Consider the following 19311-nt stretch of genomic DNA (forward strand, 5'->3'; position numbering starts at 1 on the left):
TCCAAATTCTTAAGGCTACAAATGAAAAGTTTAACGTTCCTGTTCTGTCTAATGCTGGTGTAGTTGAGTTTTATACGGATGATAGTGGTTTTTCTTATGTACCTATTCTACATACACTCGTTTGACTGATTTCCAACTGACTCGAAATTTTTCACGTACTAGTATTTGCGTTTTCCGTAACAGAAAGGTTGTTTCCGTAACAGTTTCCGTATAAATGGTTTATTTTTATTTAACTTTTCGTACCTATGCAACATTACCCAGTAGCACGGAATCTATCGAGAAATCTCTCAAAAACGTCCTTTTTGGGTGTCTTCTATCAGGATACCTTTAAGAGAAAACTTTAGAAGCTAAGAGATAATTTTTAAATATTCCCCAATGAAAAGTAGCATGTCTACTCTTTCATAGATATCGTAATTATTCATTTTTAGGAACAATTAAATTTGAATGTAATAGGCTCTGCCAAAGCCATTTTTAAGTAAAAAAAAATTGAATATCATACACCGATGTTTATAGTTTTGATTTTTGATAATTACGAGACCGTGCTGTCATAAACTGACAATGTCATACAATGACATTAATTAACTTCATCTTTTGTTTTAAAATAGATTTACAGATTAAGAATTTAAATAATTGTAAATTACGCAAAAACTATGACACCTAGGTATAGGACATCCATATACCATTTGAAAGAGGTAAATTTGTTTAGTATAATTATTTATTAATATTCATGGTGTTCCATTTAAAATAAGCATCATATGACACATTGAATACTCCACTAATGAAACTGTAAATTTTGAACACCCTGTAGACAAATGTGTAATAATTAATCATGGAATACATTCAACCAATATCCAACTATTTAGATGTAAAAGTAATGTTTTTATAATTTCGTAAATAACTTGATAATAAGCCTTCTTTTAAAACTTTACATTTTAAGAAAAGTCATCATAACTCAGAACACTCTGTACATAGGTATAGGGAAGCCTTATGAAACGAGACCTTATTTTTTGCGGAAAATTAAAAAATTCAATAAAATAGAGGGTGATCCATAGAAATAAATATAACTTTGGTACGCCGCCATTTATTGGGACACCCTGTATATTTCAAGATAATTTTAAAATGTAGCTTTTATCAACTTACAAACTATTCAATTTAAATTTTTTTCAAATCTTTTACCATTTCGCTGTAATCTTCCGTCGCGTTAGTGGTGACTCACCCTATATATCTGGGTTAACAGCTTTCTTGAATCGTCGTCGACATTTATTTTCAATTATTATGTCTCTAAAATAAGTATTTTCATGGCCACTACGTTTTAAACATGTTTTAGGTTGTGAATTCAATCTGATGGATCCAAATTTTTTGGCAACGTCCACAAAAGAATTGTCAGATAAATTCATGGAGATTGAACGAAAAGCTGATGACGAACGTTTGAGGGACATGAAAAATGGTGATAAATTCCAACCTTAACGTTTACGTATTATATAAATTAAGTTAATTTTTTATGTAGTTATTAGAACAAAAATGTATAGTGAAACGTTTTTGCAATAAACTATTTTTTTTACTATAATTGTTTCTTACCTGTCTGTGCTGAGGATGTCCAAGAGACACAGGAGAAGGATGGGCTGGATAATTCTGTTGCGGTACATTTCCTCCATGTGAAGATCCCATAAGTGACATATCATGTGGTCCATGATGACTTTGTGATAACCCACCAGGTTGTATAGGAGGTCCAGGGTGACCATGAGGCCCAGTAGGTGGTGCTCCATGATGGGGAGATGCATGAGAAGGTCCATCTGAAGGACCTCCGCTTGGTGAACCATGTGATTGTCCCCCAGATGGTCCATGTGATGATCCGCTAGGTACCCCAAGTGTAGAAGCTCCTGGTGGTCCATGATGTCCCAAAGGTGGACCATGTGGAGGGCCATGGGATCCTCCAAGTTGACCATGAGGTCCTCCAGGTTGGCCATGAGATGTACCAGGTGGTCCATGAGGTACACCATGAGGAGAACAATGGGGACCACTAGGTGGTCCATGTGAAACATTGGATTGCCCATGGGGACCACCTCCTTGTCCATGTGGTCCACCACCTTGCCCATGAAGACCACTTGAAGGTACATATGGACCGCCAGGTGGCCCATGTAGACCTCCAGGTGGTCCGTGTGGAGGTCCATGAGGAGGCCCATGAGGAGGGCCAACAGGTGATCCGGAAGGACCAGGAGGATGACCACTATGGGGATGATGTGGTGGTCCGTGAGGTGACATATGAGGTGGTAAAACGTGGGTTGAATTTGACATTGAAGTAGGAGGCATTGAGTGACCTGATGTAGACATAGGAGGTAAACCATGTGGGCCATTTATGTGGCCCATTGGTGACTGGTAAGGGCTGTGGGGGGAGTGAGGAGGGACAGGACTTTGTGCAGGGGGTCCCATGGGGCTTGGAGCTTGTGGTGGTGGCATGGGACTATTCTGTGGAGATGGACTTGTCATTATTTAACTGGAAAAAGGAAAATAAAAGTAAAAAACAGATACATTAGAATGACATTAGTACCTAACAACTAAATGAGTTAAATGTTATTAAAAATTATTTGATTTGAATTGAAATCATTTTGAAAAAGTCTTAATTAAAAAATAAGCTGGTGGCTTTTATCAAAAATGTCGGTTTCATACGCAAAAGCTAAAACTGGTTTATATCGATAGATTATGATGCTGATCATATTTGTTTATACTTAACAATTTTTAAACAAATTATTAAAAAATCGCTTTTTTGCTTCAAAGCCAGTTTTTTTAATAATAATTTGTTTAAGAACATGCAAATTAACAACTAAAAATTCCGAAAAAAAAAGCCAATTTTAACGTTTTTCGAGGCCATTCTTCATTGGATTGAACATCAAATTAAAAAAAAAAAACAAAAAATATGAGATGAAAGCTTAAAGCAAGTAGTTTCGAAATCTGCAAATCAATTTTGATTTTATATGGCATAAGTCAGTTTAAAAAATCCATAAAAGTTTAATTATATTTTATAAATATTTGAATTTTATATAATAATTATATTTATTTGTTTTATTTCATTTTATACAAATATTTTAAAATAAAAAAAAATATGTAGCGATATAAAATTATAATGAGTGTATATTTATGTATACATATTATTGGATTTATAGGTTTGTTCCAACTCGATACAAAACTGTTCTTGAACGGTTACGAGTATGCGCAGTAACGAAAAATGTGTTACTGCGTATAATTATTCGTTATTGCGCATGCGCGTAACGATTGTATACCGCAAGATTACTATACGCGTCTCGATTTTTCGAATGACGCTGAATAGGCTTTCAAGATAAGAAGTATTCACTTCAAAAACTGAACAAACCACGAAGCAAAGGGTTGAAGCCACGCCGAACCTAAACAATAATATAAAATTCGGGATCTATACTTAGTTTTACAATAAAAACATGTGTCGCAATATATTTTTTGAAAAACTGAACAAATCAACCACTATAGGGTTGAAACCACCCCGAAGCCAGCCAATCGTAGAAAATTGGGAATCTATATTTAGTTTTACCATAAAAAATATGTGCCGCACTACATATTTTTTGAAAAGCTTTTTTTTGACGCGCCTCAATTGAAACACGCGTCTCAATTTTTCGAATGACGCCAAATAGGATTTTAGGCCCATGAAAAAAGACAGCCCTGCGATAAGAAGTATTCACTTTAAAAGTTGAAAAAAAAATGCTTCTTTTGAGTTTAATTTGCAATAACTTTTTTGCTTATAAACATTTTATAAGTTTGAAAGTCTCATTTTAAAGAGCAAGTATTTTCAAGAAAGAGTTGTCTGTTGAACCTTTTTATCTACAATGCTTAATTTTTTATATACCTACTTTTGCTTTTAAGTTCAAACAAAAATTTCGAAATTTGAAGGTATAAGTACTCTTATTTGTTAAATAATAAAATATAATATACAGTCGAACCCGCTTATTGGAATAGCCTTCGTGCCAAGAAAAAGTATTCTTATAACCGGGATATTCTAATAACAGATCTTTGGTGGCTAGTAGAAAAGTTTTGGAACCTCAAATTTCTATTCCTTAAAGCGGGATATTCCTATAAGAGGTATTGTATTAAGCGGGTTCGACTGTAGTCGGTTCGCTAAACTCAGACACAACTGGCTAGTGATTTTAGTAAGAAATTTTGCCAATTTGGTAAAATTGGCAAAAAAATAAATACTAAATAGTTACCTAATAATTACTAAATAGTTAGTAATTTTGCCAATTTTGACCAAAATTGGCCAAAAACAAAAAAATTACCTACTAAAATCACTAGCCAGTTGTGTCTGAGTTTAGCGAACCGACTATTATTTTATGGGTCACCATGTATAAACACTAACCGTCAAATTAGGCAACCAACATATCGTAGCGCCTACTGGATGACATAAATATTACATTGATTTATAGCTTCACTCAATTTAAGCGGCCAATTTTATTGCAGGTTATCTTCTAAGACAACTGTCAAAATATCTTAAGGAATGCACTTAACGGACAATTTAATTTAAAACATTGTCATATTAAAATTATTTCCTAAATGTATTGTGACCTTTGTTTAACATCTAAATCAAATTTATAAGTTTAAAATAAAGGATTTTTACCTTATCCGAATATGACTGAAGCCGGCGATGTTTTAACGGGACAAATCCAAATCCGACCGCATTTGTTTATATTATTAAAAATATGTATTCATTTTTGCACTTTATTTAATAAAACACAACACTCGCCATTTTCTAATCTGACCCCTGCTCTTCCCTGCACCCCGAATTAATTTGTTTTGATTAATATTTTTCTCTTTTCATTTTATAAGTATAGAAAGAGAAAAACGATAAAATTGCACGACGCTTGCTCCTGATTGGCTTTTGTTTTAATAACACGTTTTTATTTTAAATTCTGTGATAGGTGGCAGAGAAAATTACTCCCTGGAATATAATAAGCATCAACAACTGTATTGTTTTGATTGTGAGAGACGGTTGGGTACGGTATTTAAAAATGGTTCGCCCTGAGGTTTTGCAAGAAATTAAAAATAATATTCTTAAATATGAATATCCTTTGGCCAACACGATGACTGATGAGGAATTAGCTGATATATTCAAAGCTTCCAACAGGCCCTTTTTAATGGCTTGGATGATAAAACTTTTGGGGACTTATGAGGAAGCTATTGTTACTGTAGATAATCCCCAGCTTTTAGGACACATGATGTATGAGAATGGGTTTTGTACAAAAGATCAAGCAGATTCTTTTATGAATGGGTTTATGTCTCCCACGGGCCAGGTAAGTTTCAATGCTTCTTTAACCTAACAAACAATTAACTAAATCTGTTTTCAGCAAAAGGGGTTGTAATAATTTTTTCTTAATGGCCAATTTAAGACAATTTGTTCAACAAGATTTTTTATTTTTGTAACATTTACAATCTGTTCTTAACTAAGAACAAAAGGTAAATTATTTGACTGAAAATTTAAAATTTGTCCACTATTTTGAACCTCTTCAAGCATTGTAGACCATTATTGTAATGATATATCGTCGCCTTAAAGCAACAGTAGGATATGTTCTATCCTACTGTTGCACATGTGCACACCATATATACATACACATCACATCGGTCCAATATCACTTAACTGGTTGATCAGTCCACTCGTGCAACAGTAGGATATGCCATATCCTACTGTTGTTTTGAGGCGACGATATATCCAATTTATATCATCAGCGCTAAAATCGCAATAAAGATGCAGTAGAAATAAACAAACCAAGACACATTGAATATTACGAGGAGCACTCCCAAATCATGATTTACAATGTATTTTTTAAATCATGATTTGGGATTTACAATGTATATACATTGTAAATTATGATTTGGGAGTGCTCCTCCTAACATTCAATGTGTCTTGGTTTATTTATTTCTTGTGCATCTTTATTGGGATTGTAGTATAGTCTCTTAGAATATTTTTTATAATATTCTGTTGGTACTGTCACATAATTTGGCACATATGCACATATCAAGGGGCATTCAGCATTGGTCTAAGGACTTTATTCTGGAATCTCTACAGTATTTGTAGATTTGTGTGACGGGTTGTCCCACACAGTTGGATCCCATAGGTCCACACTGGTTTTAATATGGGTTTATTTATCAGTAGTTTGTTTTCAAGGGATACTTAATTGAGATTTACCACAGATGATCCAGTACATTTTTCATAATTTTATTACTACAGTAGAATGTCGATAATGCGGACGTCAAAAATTCGGACAGTCAATAATCCGGATTTGTATCTAGGTTTATAATTAAGGACTTAGCTACGAAAAAACGAACCACTACAGCAGTTCAAAATCCTATTACACATTTTTTTAAAGCTCAAATAGTGTCTGATGTTTTCACTGTACACATGTTGCAAAATATAAATTAATTATAATACAGTGTTTGAACATAAAAAAATGTTTTGATTAATTTCACCTCTAGACCATTCACACTATAAGAGAAAATATAAAAAATTTTAATGTTTGTTGTAATTAAATGTGTATGCTGACCTTTTTTAAAGGTAATTTCGATAATCCGGATAATTTGATAATCCGAATGGGGTCCGGTCCCAATTAATCCGGATTATTGACGTTCTACTGTATTCTACATTCTGCAGTCACTTTGCAGTATGGGCAGCATATCCCAATATAAAACTTATGGAACCTTGCAGCTCAGTGTTGCCGGTTTTAAGCAGACAAACTTAAAGTCCGTCTAAATAGAATATTCCAGAAGTCCAAAACATCTTGATTTGAAAATCTGTGGGTTTTATTATTTTTAAATAATTCATAGATAGGTACTATGAAAGATATTTATACGATATTAAAGATATATCATTTGAATATTAATTATAATTAGCCTGTGATTAATATTATATTTAATAGTTATTTATGATATAAGTGTTAAAAGTACAATTTTAAGGCTCGCATGTGAAAGTTTGCAGAATGAGCGAAGCAAATTCTGCAATTCACATGAGTGCCTTAAAAATGTACTTTTTAACATGTGACATGTGTACTTTGTACGCACGTAAGAAGTTATACTTCTATTATATGATTTCAACGAAATATATTGGGACCGTGCAAGTTCGTCAAAGTGACACCTATTTCTACGCTCTGCAACTTTATTCGCACTTTTAATTATATTGGCCAATTATATTAGTCCTGGTTACTGGATAATTGTCAAGGCCGTAGTCCAAAAAATAATAAGAAGAAAAAATAAGATTCAGGTTATGTTATTACAACGTAAATAATTGTATGTAGTAAATAAAATTAGTTATTAAAATGAAGTACTGCAAGCAAAATACAATTAATTAAATTTACCTTTATATAATAATTGCATATCATATCAATATTGTGGAGCAACATATAATTTTTCTTCTGCAATGACAGTAGATATGAAATGTACCTCAATTTGACAATTTCAATTGACAATATGAATTATTTAAGAAAGTTGCAATATTTCTCTGCTATTCGCGCACGATCGTTTCTCAATTCCCTTCCAAGTACTTGAACACCGCGAATACTTTCAACAGGTTATTTGTATTTAAAGATTAAACTAATTTTTACTTACTACTTCCCAAAAACTTTTATTAAAACAATACTAAAAATAAAAAAAAAGAATGTGTGTGTACTATGTACGCACGTAAGAAGATATTCTTCTATTATATAATAGGTAATTTAAACGAAGTAAATATACTTAAAAGGTTATTTGTATTTTATTTAAAAATCAAACTAACTTTCCTATCTACTACTTTCAAAAATTTTTTATTAAAACAACCAAAAATAAAAAAAAAATGAATCGCCCGGGAATTGAACCCGCAACCTTCCAATCTCAGTGCTAACGCATTTCTAATTACTCCATCAAGGCACTAGAAATAAACATGTAAGTTTCGGATATAATTACACAACACGGCGACATATAGTGTAAAAATGTTATGCTTACATAATATTTTATTAATCCAAAAACACAAGAATTATAATAAATAATACATTTCCTAAAACCACTAATATATTCTTTTAATGACTTATTTGCACGGTTACAGATACATACATACCTATCTTGAAAGATTAGCAATTAACTGCATACTGTCAGAACTACATACTGTCAGTGTGCGCAGGCGCGCGGTAAATGTACAATTTTACCCTCAATCGATTCGCCGCTAAAGAAGAATATCTTCAAAAAAAGTTAGATAACACATGGATTCGAACCAGGGACCTCTCGATCTCTGGTCGAACGCGCTACCAGCGAGCTAAACTCCCTTTGCTTTGACAGCTTACAAGATTTCTCATACATACTTACTGACAAATTTAATAGACCAAGTGAGGTATAAAAATACTTTAAAATTTATTTAATATAAATATTAATATCTCTTGGCAACACTGTTCTTCATAAGAGTCTGTACTGAAAGGTGACCGTGGAATGCAGTATAGTTGTTTTCTTTTTGTGAAAATGTGCTTTTGCCAAGTTAATCTCTGGATTCCTAGGCATTTAATAGTATTGGCTTGTGGGAGATGTGTTTCGTTGATAGTTACAGTTGGATATGTTTGTTTTTTCATGATGAAAGTTACATGGGTGGATTTACTCTCATCCTCCTTTATCTTCCATTTTTTAAACCATCATTGGATATTGTTAAGGCTATGGGTACATATTTCGCAAATATTTTACGTGAATCTCTACTTTTTCTGTCTTTACACGGCAAATTACGTGTAGTAAAATTCACACTGGTATGGATATGTAAACATTACTAGAATGTCATTCTACTTGAAAATGTTATCATTAATTTAAAGAGATAGCTTTTGAATGTTCTTGGATAACTGTTATTTTTATAATTGCAAATTATTAATTCAGTTAATAAATGTGATAATTTTTTCACTAATTATGTATTCAGTGATTGTAATAATTTATTCGTACAACAAAAACTAATACTCAATCGTGAAAAGAGGAAAAGTGTTAAAGTGATTTTTTAATAATATATTGTTATGGAACGCTTACAATTTTGAACATCTTTAACAACAAAATACTTGGATCACAGAATATATTATGCTGATGTATTCTCTGCTTGGATCTTCCACAAATAATACACAATAAATAACTTTTTATTAAGTTCACGTCTTAAATCAATTATTTATCAAATACACTATATATATATATATATATATATATATATATATATATATATATATATATATATATATATATATATATATATATATATATATCAATAATATTTAATCAATAACTCAAAATATTCTCGATGTAATGTCAAATATTTAAAATTGTCACTGATTGTCAGTGTCTGACTGACAATATATGCTGACAATATTATATTCGGCTGAGTGCGTTGTAGGACAAAGATAGATTTGGAAAATATTACCACGGCATTATGTTTATTTTTTTCGAATCCTGAAAAAACCAATAAATATTTTTGAAAAATTTAAACGCAGAATGAAAGACTAAATTAATACCGAGGGCCGAAAGTCCCTTAGAATAAATAAAAAGTTTATTTTGAATGAGATATTTGAAATTAAAAATCACACTAAATTTTCTCTTAGTTTTTCACCCCTGTAACTTATTAAAATAAACATTATAGAAGTTCTCAGGGACTTTCGGCCCTCGCTAATAACGTAATCTTTCATTCTGCGTTTAAATTTTTCAAAAATACTTATTAGTTTTCTCAGGATTCGAAAAAAATGAATCCCCATTTGAATAGCATTGCAGCCGAAAATACGTACCGATCCTCTTAAGGTACTTTTGAAGGGTTCAGGATGCCTTGATTGGATCATGGAGAGAGGCTAGTTCAGTGTTGTCTTAAGCAAAAATTGTAGGTACACCATGTTCTGTTACGTGTCAGTAGGTCACCAGTGCAGTGCAAGTACAATATCGATCCCAGGACAACTCCTTGTGGTACTCTGGCTTTTATTGGTCTTTGGCTTGTGTATTCATTATCTTGCTTGACCAAGAAATGTCGTTCGGAAATAAAAAACGTCTTAGGATTTGGTAGAGAAGATGGGGATGAGGTTTTTCTTTAGCTTAAATAGGATACCAGCATGCCATGCATTGTTGAAGGCCTGACCAATGTCTAGAAATGCAGCAGAGCAATATCTTTAATTTTCTTAGTAGTGTTTTACTAGTCTTTGTACTTGTTTTATTTTTTAAGGGTTAAGTCCCCTTAACCCGCCGTTACACGCGTCTTCTATTGTGACGTGGTTGCACGCGTATGAGCGTCGCCCTCACCTACATAAATTCGACTTATTTCGAGGTAGAATGAATGTCAACATGTATAAATATAAAATGTGTTGTACTCACATATCATAGAAAGTCTCGTAAACCAATTTTTTTTATTAATTTAACAAAACAAAAGTAAAAATAATATAGATCAAAAGCAAATTTTCTTAATTTTCAATTTCAGCAAGCCACTGAAGAAATTAACGTTCTTTACGCGAATTCATTTTACTAAAAATACAAATTAAAATTAACAACTGTTCTGAAGCTATTTCTTTGTGGCATTTATGTAACTAACTATTAATATTTTGTATTTCGATAACGACGTCCGAGGTGGAATTCGAAACGTCAATAAAATTAATTTTTCAAGTTAAATTGTGGCTTATTTTCCAATTAGAATAGGTAAATTTAAAAATCGGTTCTTAACCAGTGGCGCACCTAGAAGAATTTTCCTCTGGGGGGGGGTTTGCTTGGACACCGAAAGTTTTTTGTATTATTTGTAAAAGACAAGTTACATTTTCCTACTTTGTTTTATATATATATTTCTATATGCTCTGGGTGGGATTTTAACCCCCAAACCCCCCTCGGTGTGCCACTGTTCCTAACCTAATCCAATCATATTTTAATTAAACCTACCTAAATATTAAATAAAAACCTAAAAGTTTCTTTGAGATAACAGAAACGTGATTTCATCGTGATTGCACGCGCAGTGAGGAATTCCCTCACTTAAAGAGGGATGTCTCTTCTTTCAACTATTACACAGCACACTGACCGCCTGAAATATTCTATAACTTTTTCATACCGTCTCATGAACCATGCTAAAGGCATTCCTGGGTGCTTAAGGTTATCGTATTAGTTTACACAATTTCATTGATTATAAACAAATATGGTGAGGGATTCCCTCATAGCGCGTGTAATGGCGGGTTAACAACCATCAAATAACAACATCCCTCATTCGTACATCAATCAGTTGATTGTAATCAATTTAATTAATTATAATTATGATAATTAACATAATTGATGGATTAATTAATTATTAATTAACATAACAATTATTAACATAATTGATTAATAAATCTCATAATTGTAATCAATTATGTTTTCAGCAACTCAAACACAGTTGACATTGACAGTTGGTGACAGTAATTAAATATTTGATAATGATCAGTTAATTCCATTTTTGATTAGCGTTCGAACAATGATCATTATCAAATAATTAATTACTGTCAATGTCAATTGTTAAAACATAATTAATTACAATTCTGAGACTATAATCAATTAATATAACAATAATTATTAACATAATTAATAATAAATCTCATAATTGTAATTAATTATGTTTTCAGCGACCCAAACAAAGTTGACATTGACAGTTTTGGTGACAGTAATTAAATATTTAATAATGATCATTGTTGATTATAATCAATCAGTTTATTGTAATCAATTTTCTTGATGTGAATCAAATGGAGACATCAAAAATACATGGAAAACACTAATCATTCATTGATTGTAGATTGTAGGTAAAGCAGTAATTAAAATATAACCGCAGCTGTTAAATTATTAAAAATTGCTTATTATTATTATTGATTTGTAAAGAAAATAATATCAGAAATAGTTTAATTATGGTTTATTTTATATTAAAGCCAAAATAATAAAATAAATCAGTAAACAATGTCTACATAACCTCAAAATGTGACATCTGTCAGAAGTACGCTTAATCAAATATAATTGTAATTAAATATTTGATAATGATCAGTGGATTCCATTTTTGATTAACGTTCGAACAACTGGCTCTAAGGGCCGGTTGTTCGAACGCTAATCAAGAAGTTGATTATAATCAATCAGTTTATAGTAATCAATTTTCTTGATGGGAATCAAATCTAGACATCAAACATACATGTAAAACACTAATCATTCATTGATTGTAGGTAAAACAGTAATTAATATATAGCCGCAGCTGTTAAATTATTAAAAATTGCTTATTATTATTATTGATTTGTAAGTAAAAACAAGAAATTAACATCAGAAAGAGTTTAATTATGGTTTATTTTAGATTAAAACCAAAATAATAAAATAAATCAGTCAACAATGTCAACATAACCTCAAAATGTGACATCTGTCAGAAGTACCCTTAATCAAATATAATTGTAATTAAATATTTGATAATGATCATTTTTGATTAGCGTTCGAACAACTGGCCCTAGGACTATTATATGGACTTACGATTAAAAATAATTAATCGACATGTTGCCCAACTGTTTACCGAGTTGCAAATTTATAATAATTGCCTATTTCAAAATGCACTTTTGAAATGCATTTTTCCTATGCACAAATGCAATTTCAGATTTTATATTCATTACATTAGTTCACAAAATTTCCTGACATTCTCACGAATCCAACGCACCAAACTGCATTAAAATCCGTCTTACTGCGCCAAAAATCGACAGTAAGTGTTTTTAGTAAATATATTTATTATAATTTTTGTGTCTTTGGATTTGTCTTCCTCAGGAGTAAGATGAGTATTATTAAAACATTTTATTGTATATTTATTATACTTGTCTGTTTGTTACCGTGAATTGTCGTTAGGTACGTCCGAACCGATACAGACACAGTCCTCGCACAGTCCTCGTACCGAATTTTTATAGAATCCGCCTAGAGATCGAGAGGTCTTGAGTTCGAATCCGGAGCAATCCTATACTTTTTTTATTTTTTTGAAAGCGGTAAGCACAAAATTAGTTTGGTGTTTAAAAAATATTAAAACAAACTGTTTAAAGTATATTTATTTTTAAGAAATCATATAATAGAAGTATAACTTCTTACGTGCGTACAAAGTACACACACATTCTTTTTTTACTTAATGTCCATGTCTGATGCATAAGTTCCTATAAGCCTGATAACTGTCTAATGTAGAACATATGTGAGCATTTTATATTTTGTTTCGAACATAGGTTGCTACCTTACTGGATGGTAGGTTGCACCCAATAAATCATAACTATGAATTCTTCCTCTAGCAAGAAATTGCTTTCATTTTCCACATGCGTTTCTTGAATTGCGATCACTCAGTATTATTTTCAGTGAGAACCTTATAAAGGTACTCGCACTTCTGTGAATGTTTTCAATATTTAGATGCTAATGATATCATGTATTTCATTAAGTTTTTCTGTTAGTCTCTTTTAACAAAGATTCCTCATTTTGATGTAAACCATTCAAATGGTATCGACTTTATTGGTCAGTTATTTAGATGTTCCCTGGTACAGTTTCTTTGTTTTTTCTTCGTGGTGACATGTCAGTAGAGCAAATTTTTAAGGACTAAAAATTTATAAGTAATGTTTTCTCGTATTCTATTAATATTTTTCTTTATTTGTAGTTTGAGATTTTGCAGAAGATGTTTATTTATATGAATATAATAAAAAAACCTAAACCTGAGTTGGATTTTAAAGACATTACATTGCCCGACATAGATGATCTTTTTAACAAGAATCTAAATCTGTTCCCTCAGTACGGTGAAATTAAAATTTTAACACAAGAAAAAAACGTATCAGCAGCTACCGAAAACAATGTCAAAGATCAAGAATCTGCAGCAGATCCATTCGAAACATCGAACAACGCCGATATTACTAAGCTTTTAGCAGATGTGCAGTTGCATTTGCCTATTTTAAAGAAAGTTGTCAAAGAGTGTCAGAAAGATGAAGATGCGAATAGCGATATATTGTTACAAAGAAACGATGAAGTCGAGAAAGTTGTTAAAAAATGTAGCAGTTATTTAAGAAAAATTAATCAGGTTAGTATAATTTTACTTAATTCTTGGTAATTTCTTGTCGGTTTGTTTGTTCGGACATGAGATGAAAGATTTTGGGCGGGGGATGGCAGGGAGTAAATATTGACTTTATTCCTCTTGATTTGAGGATTTTTGTTATTTTTATCAGTAACATCTTTGATGTATGTAACAAAAGCTTTCGCATGATAAGGGCCTGAGTCTTTGGGTAGAGATTGAGTGTGAGATTGATGCCTATGGATGCTCCTATTGATATGATTGGCGCGATAACCATTTTGGATGAGGGCTTTTTTTTTAGAGCAGAGCTTAGCGGATCTACTTAGGGTAGAGGGGTCCATAAAAAATCACAAAATATCACAAGGGGGGTTTAGTAATATATCACGTGTAAATATTTTTTAGGCAAACGCGCGATACTCAACCGAAAAGCGGCGTTACGTGTATTTATTTTTTCTATTCCATTCTTTTGGAACACATTGTTATACCTCCTTACCAGATTTTGCAGTGGTCCAGTGGCTGATATTCCAAAGCCTCAAGAGCATCATGGCAAGACGTTTGCTCCATTTCTTCTGAGTCAGTCTCTTGAAATTACTCCAACGTATAAAGGTTTCGGCAAATTGATTTATGACCTGAATTACCCTAGCCTGCAGAAGGATCATCGGGTCTAGGACGTTTCATCGCCGCCAGTTCATCGCCGCCGTTTCGATGCCGCCAGTTCATCGCCGGCCGATTCATCGCCGGCCGTTTCGATGCCGCCGGTTCATCGCCAGTCAGTTAATCGCTAACTGATATATTTCCTAATTTTCGACCAATTTTCGACAGTTACATTTATTATTTATTTTTAGTATTAATTAGGAATTCTAGGAAATGCGAGATATGACCATTCCCGTTGCCATACTTAATCTTCTAATAGACTTTTAAACTTTTATAATATAAAATATATTTTAACACTACAAATTTAATAAGTACTGTTTAGTATCAAATTTAGGGGAAGTAGAAATAGAACAGTAAATTAATATAATAATATTTTTTATCTATTTATTTGTTATAAGTTTTGAACTGAATTTAACGTCGTGTCGTGTCATCTCCCATAATACAAGATCAACTGACTAACTGGCGATGAAACGGCCGGCGATGAAATGGACTGGCGATGAACCGGCGGCGATGAACCGGCGGCGATGAAACGTCCCATTCCGGGATCATCAGATACTTTTGGAAAGGACATGTCAGCAGTGTGCATTGTACTTCTGTACAAATAAAAAACCTAAACCACATGTGAATTTTTGTCACAATCAATTTAATCCGAGCAATAATAATCTAGAGATGCACAATGTTCGTCCTTCCCGCATCTTATAGATCGAGAGAGATGCTCTGCGTAGTGCGCAAAAATTTTCTTTTATTTCAGTTCCTACTGACCAGTACATTATATAGCAAGACAAGGTAAATAGTGAGTGATGTTTTAAGTAGTTCAGGTTATTGTATCTTGTATGTGTTGTATATAATTTGTTTCTTGTTCACTCCTCTCCCATTCTCAAGCTAACCTTATGTGGCGCCCTCGTTCCGTTCTCTTAGGGAACTCAGTATCTCGACTTATCATACGTTTCATACTATATTTCCAGTGGTCTTATCTAGTTGCATACATTTTTGTATTAAAAAGGTCTCACAGTGGCAGACCAAACTTATGTTTTTTTAAATGGAACTTCTTCATCACAAAAATATAAAAGTTTGTTATGTTATACAGGGTATTTACAAAGTTATAACCAATTTTATATGAAAATCATAACAAGTTCAACTCCCTGTATAAATGAAAATAAGCAAAACAGCAATGGTTTATTAATGCCATATTTTTTTTACGTATTGTCAATACTTTCAAGAATGATTGATATTGCTAATTTTCTTTATATCAAATACACGGTGAGTCAAAACGCAAGTACATTATTTTCTGAGTAATTTTAAATGGAACACCCTGTATTTTATATCACTATTGAAAAGTACCGTTACCGTACTTCAATTTTTAGATAACATTCCCTATGTCTAAATTTATTAGTTTTCGAGATATTTTCATTTTTCAACGGACCAGTAGCGTGGCCACCCAAATCACCAGAATTTAATAAATTGGACTGATTTTTTTATGGTTACGTTAATAATGATGTTTATAAAATACCTCCAACAACAAGGGATGAGATGAAAAATATAATACAAAGTGTATTTCGATGTGTTAATTTACAAATACTTCGTAGCTCACTCAATGATCATTTTTAGGCGCGCATAAATGTGCTAGGAGGTAATTTTGAACACCTTATGTAATTAAATATTAAAAATATTTTATTAAAAGTAGCTTCTAATTTTTTCAAACATGTTTTTTTTTCAAAATGTATCACTGATAGATTATTTTTCGTTCTTTATTTGTTACATTGTTACATTTACATACAAAAGTAGTGTTTAATTGTCTTCACAAAATGTTGTATTTTGTGTTTGTGTGTTTTTTTGTAAAATTTATTACTAGCTTTCTTTCTTTATTTATTACATTTAAATAAAAAAGTAGTTTTTAATTGTTTCAAAAATGTTGCATATTGTGGTTGTTTTTTTTTTTTGTAAAATGTATTACTAATAAATTAATTTTATTTCTTTATTTGCTACATTGTTACATTGATTACCGGATTGATAATCAGTAATCGTCAATTGTCAATTTGGCCACGCTACTGGTCCATTGAAAAATGAAAATATCTCGAAAACTAATAAATTTAGACATAAGGAATATTATCTAAAAATTAAAGTACGGTAATGTTACTTTTCATTAATGATATAAAATACAGGATGTTCCATTCAACATTACTGAGAAATTAATGTACTTGCGTTTTGACTCACCCTGTATTTGATATAAAGAAAATTAGCAATGTCAATAATCCTTGAAAATTTCGACAATAAATAAAAAACTATGGCATTAATAAACCATTGCTGTTGTGCTTATTTTTATTTATACAGGGAGTTGAACTTGTTGCGATTTTCATACAAAATTGGTTATAACTTTGTAAATACCCTGTATAACATAACAAACCTTTATATTTTTGTGATGGAGAAGTTAACAGGATTTCGAACATAAAATAAAATATAGGGTGTTCCATTTAAAAAAACATAAGTTTGGTCTGCCACTGTGTTATCGAACAACCTGTAACATTCTAACTAATTTTGTAATGTGAAGCTCTAAGTTGGCTACAATTTTTGTTATTAATTTTTATTGCTACCTATTACTATAGCGGATCTATTGAGCTTTACCCCACTAATCAATCACCCTGTATATTAAATATTGTTCATGTATTATATTAGTACAAAAAAGTTTTTCGCATTTCTTTCATTATTTTTGTCAGTCAAAAACAACCTGCAACCGTTCTGTCTACCTCTAAACATTATTATTGTAGTCTTTAATTTTCTATGCTAAATATAGATGATATTAATTTATCTGTATCCGTGTTTTATAACTGTTTAAAAAAAATTAAAAAATTTTTTTAGATACTAAAAAATACGCGTGATATAGGGGGGTGGGGGGTAGTCTTAAACCTTACCATGTAGGGAAGGGCGGTTAAAAAATGCCAAAACATCACGTAATGTAATGGACAATCCCTATCATCGCAAAGAGGCGTATTGATCTGAAGACAATGGTATTAAGTACTGAATTAATTTGTAAAGGTGAGTGATAAGAGTTGGCATGCAAGTAGCGGTTGGTAAGGGTGGGTTGTTGGTAAACAGGGTGATGAAAACCTAGGGATCGGTTTTTCCTTATGAAAAAGTCGAGAGACGGTGGGAATGAACCAGTTTCCATCATCATCGTGAACTGGATGCTAAGATGTATACCGTTCAGATGGGTTTGAAAAGATACTAAAGCATCTTTGTCGTGGGGTCAAATTACGAATGTATCGTCAACATATCGTAGCCAACATGTGGGTTTGCGCATTGATGTGGATAGTGCTCGGGTCTTGAGATCTTCCATAAGGACCTTGGCAATTACTGGCGAGAGTGAGGATCTCATTGGAGCACCATTTATTTGTCTGCAGAATTGTTTTTAAATATGAAATAAGTGCTGGACAATCAATGTTTAATGAGAGATAAGTAGTCTTGCTGGTTACTGTAATTAGTTTCCAGAATGTTTAAGGTTTTGTCTATAGGAGAGTTTGTAAGAGTGAAACGAAACTTACTAGAATGTTTGAGGGTGAGATAGGGTATTTTTTAAACAATTCAGTAAAGTGAAAAGAATTTTCGACGAAGGATTATAAGAGAGAGAGAGAGAGAGAGAGAGAGAGAGAGAGAGAGAGAGAGAGAGAGATAGATATAGCGATCCAAAAAACTCGTAATCAATGTGTAGTGCTGAATTGGGACTTATTTTTTCAGTATTTGAAAGACGTTAAAACAATTCAGGAATTTTTCAACAACAATGAGGAATGTTTGGCAAAACCTTCGGATCGAAAACATTCTGAAGCTCATCGTCAAATGTTAAGAAGTCTACATATTGAAGTATCTAGTATTTTAAGAATTTTAAACGCAATAACAAAAAAATAGTTAGAATTATTATGCTGTTTGTATTTATATTTTTATATTAATAAAAATGTGTTTTTTTAATTTTTTGTTTTTCTTATTGTTAAACTAATAATGTCCATACTTTAGATCGATAGAACATCATTTTTTTTATTTCTGGCCTTGATATTGAACCTTTAGCCACGTAGTAATGAGTAATGTGTAGTGTCTGTGTTGACTTGATACTTAGTAAAGTTGACTTCATTTTCTCTACAAATAGATGCTTATTATGTCCGATCGTCTGCTGTCCCTCAGGTGAATACCGATTCCACAAGGGTAGAAATTATTTTTATTTTTTAATAAAGAAAATGTTTCACCCAGCCAGAATTCGAACTCACGACCCTTGGATCCAAAGGTAGGCTCTCTGACTATTACACAATGGTGTATTGTGTTCTCAGGTCGTTTTCTTTAGCTGCTCTTTCTGACATATTCAGCATATCATTTACGTAATTTCTTTTATCTTGCTTGCTTCTTATTACTATTGGTCCTTTATTATTTTGACCAAACAAGGTATGTCCGAATATTCTCTCCACTAGACTACTATGATAATAATAGTGGTGATTAAGTTCCCCTTTATCAGGAAATACGTTGAAAAGGACTTGGGTGTTCAGTGACATACTTAATGAAGTGCATAAATAAGAGGTAGGTACATATCGTAAGGAATTTAGACATAATCATTTTATAAACTAAAAATAAAACATATC

General features: G+C 32.0%; 3 protein-coding genes across 3 annotated transcripts in view; 2 read left to right on the forward strand and 1 right to left on the reverse strand.

The window, feature by feature from the left end:
- The window catches only part of LOC114331963 (uncharacterized), a 52907-nt gene extending 51340 nt beyond the window's left edge, over positions 1-1567 (forward strand). Inside the window, exon 6 of the mRNA XM_050650940.1 lies at positions 1328-1567. Within this exon, the coding sequence (XP_050506897.1) occupies positions 1328-1467 (140 nt within the window). The 3' untranslated portion in view covers positions 1468-1567. The remainder of the gene's footprint in view (positions 1-1327) is intronic.
- The window catches only part of LOC114331958 (ATP-dependent helicase brm-like), a 120696-nt gene extending 115910 nt beyond the window's left edge, over positions 1-4786 (reverse strand). The window contains exons 1-2 of the mRNA XM_028281650.2: positions 4637-4786; positions 1579-2494 (exon numbers count right to left, since the gene is read on the reverse strand). Coding sequence (XP_028137451.1) covers positions 1579-2487 — 909 coding nt within the window. The 5' untranslated portion in view covers positions 2488-2494; positions 4637-4786. The remainder of the gene's footprint in view (positions 1-1578; positions 2495-4636) is intronic.
- Positions 4787-4883: 97 nt separating this feature from the next.
- On the forward strand, positions 4884-18652 carry LOC114331962 (uncharacterized). The gene is made up of 3 exons (XM_028281655.2): positions 4884-5309; positions 13634-14047; positions 18425-18652. The coding sequence occupies exons 1-3, from the start codon at positions 5028-5030 to the stop codon at positions 18590-18592; spliced, it is 864 nt and encodes a 287-aa protein (XP_028137456.1). The 5' UTR covers positions 4884-5027; the 3' UTR covers positions 18593-18652.
- The last annotated feature ends 659 nt before the right edge of the window (positions 18653-19311 follow it).

Source organism: Diabrotica virgifera, chromosome 5 (assembly GCF_917563875.1).
Source record: "Diabrotica virgifera virgifera chromosome 5, PGI_DIABVI_V3a".
Taxonomy (NCBI): Eukaryota; Metazoa; Arthropoda; class Insecta; order Coleoptera; family Chrysomelidae; genus Diabrotica; species Diabrotica virgifera.

Bases quoted from the DNA above. Each gene is read 5' to 3' on its own strand.
- LOC114331962 (XM_028281655.2), top strand. From the start codon at position 5,028: ATGGTTCGCCCTGAGGTTTTGCAAGAAATTAAAAATAATATTCTTAAA. The intron at 5,310-13,633 runs GTAAGTTTCAAT...CTTTATTTGTAG, and splicing joins TTATGTCTCCCACGGGCCAG to TTTGAGATTTTGCAGAAGAT. The intron at 14,048-18,424 runs GTTAGTATAATT...TTATTTTTTCAG, and splicing joins ATTTAAGAAAAATTAATCAG to TATTTGAAAGACGTTAAAAC.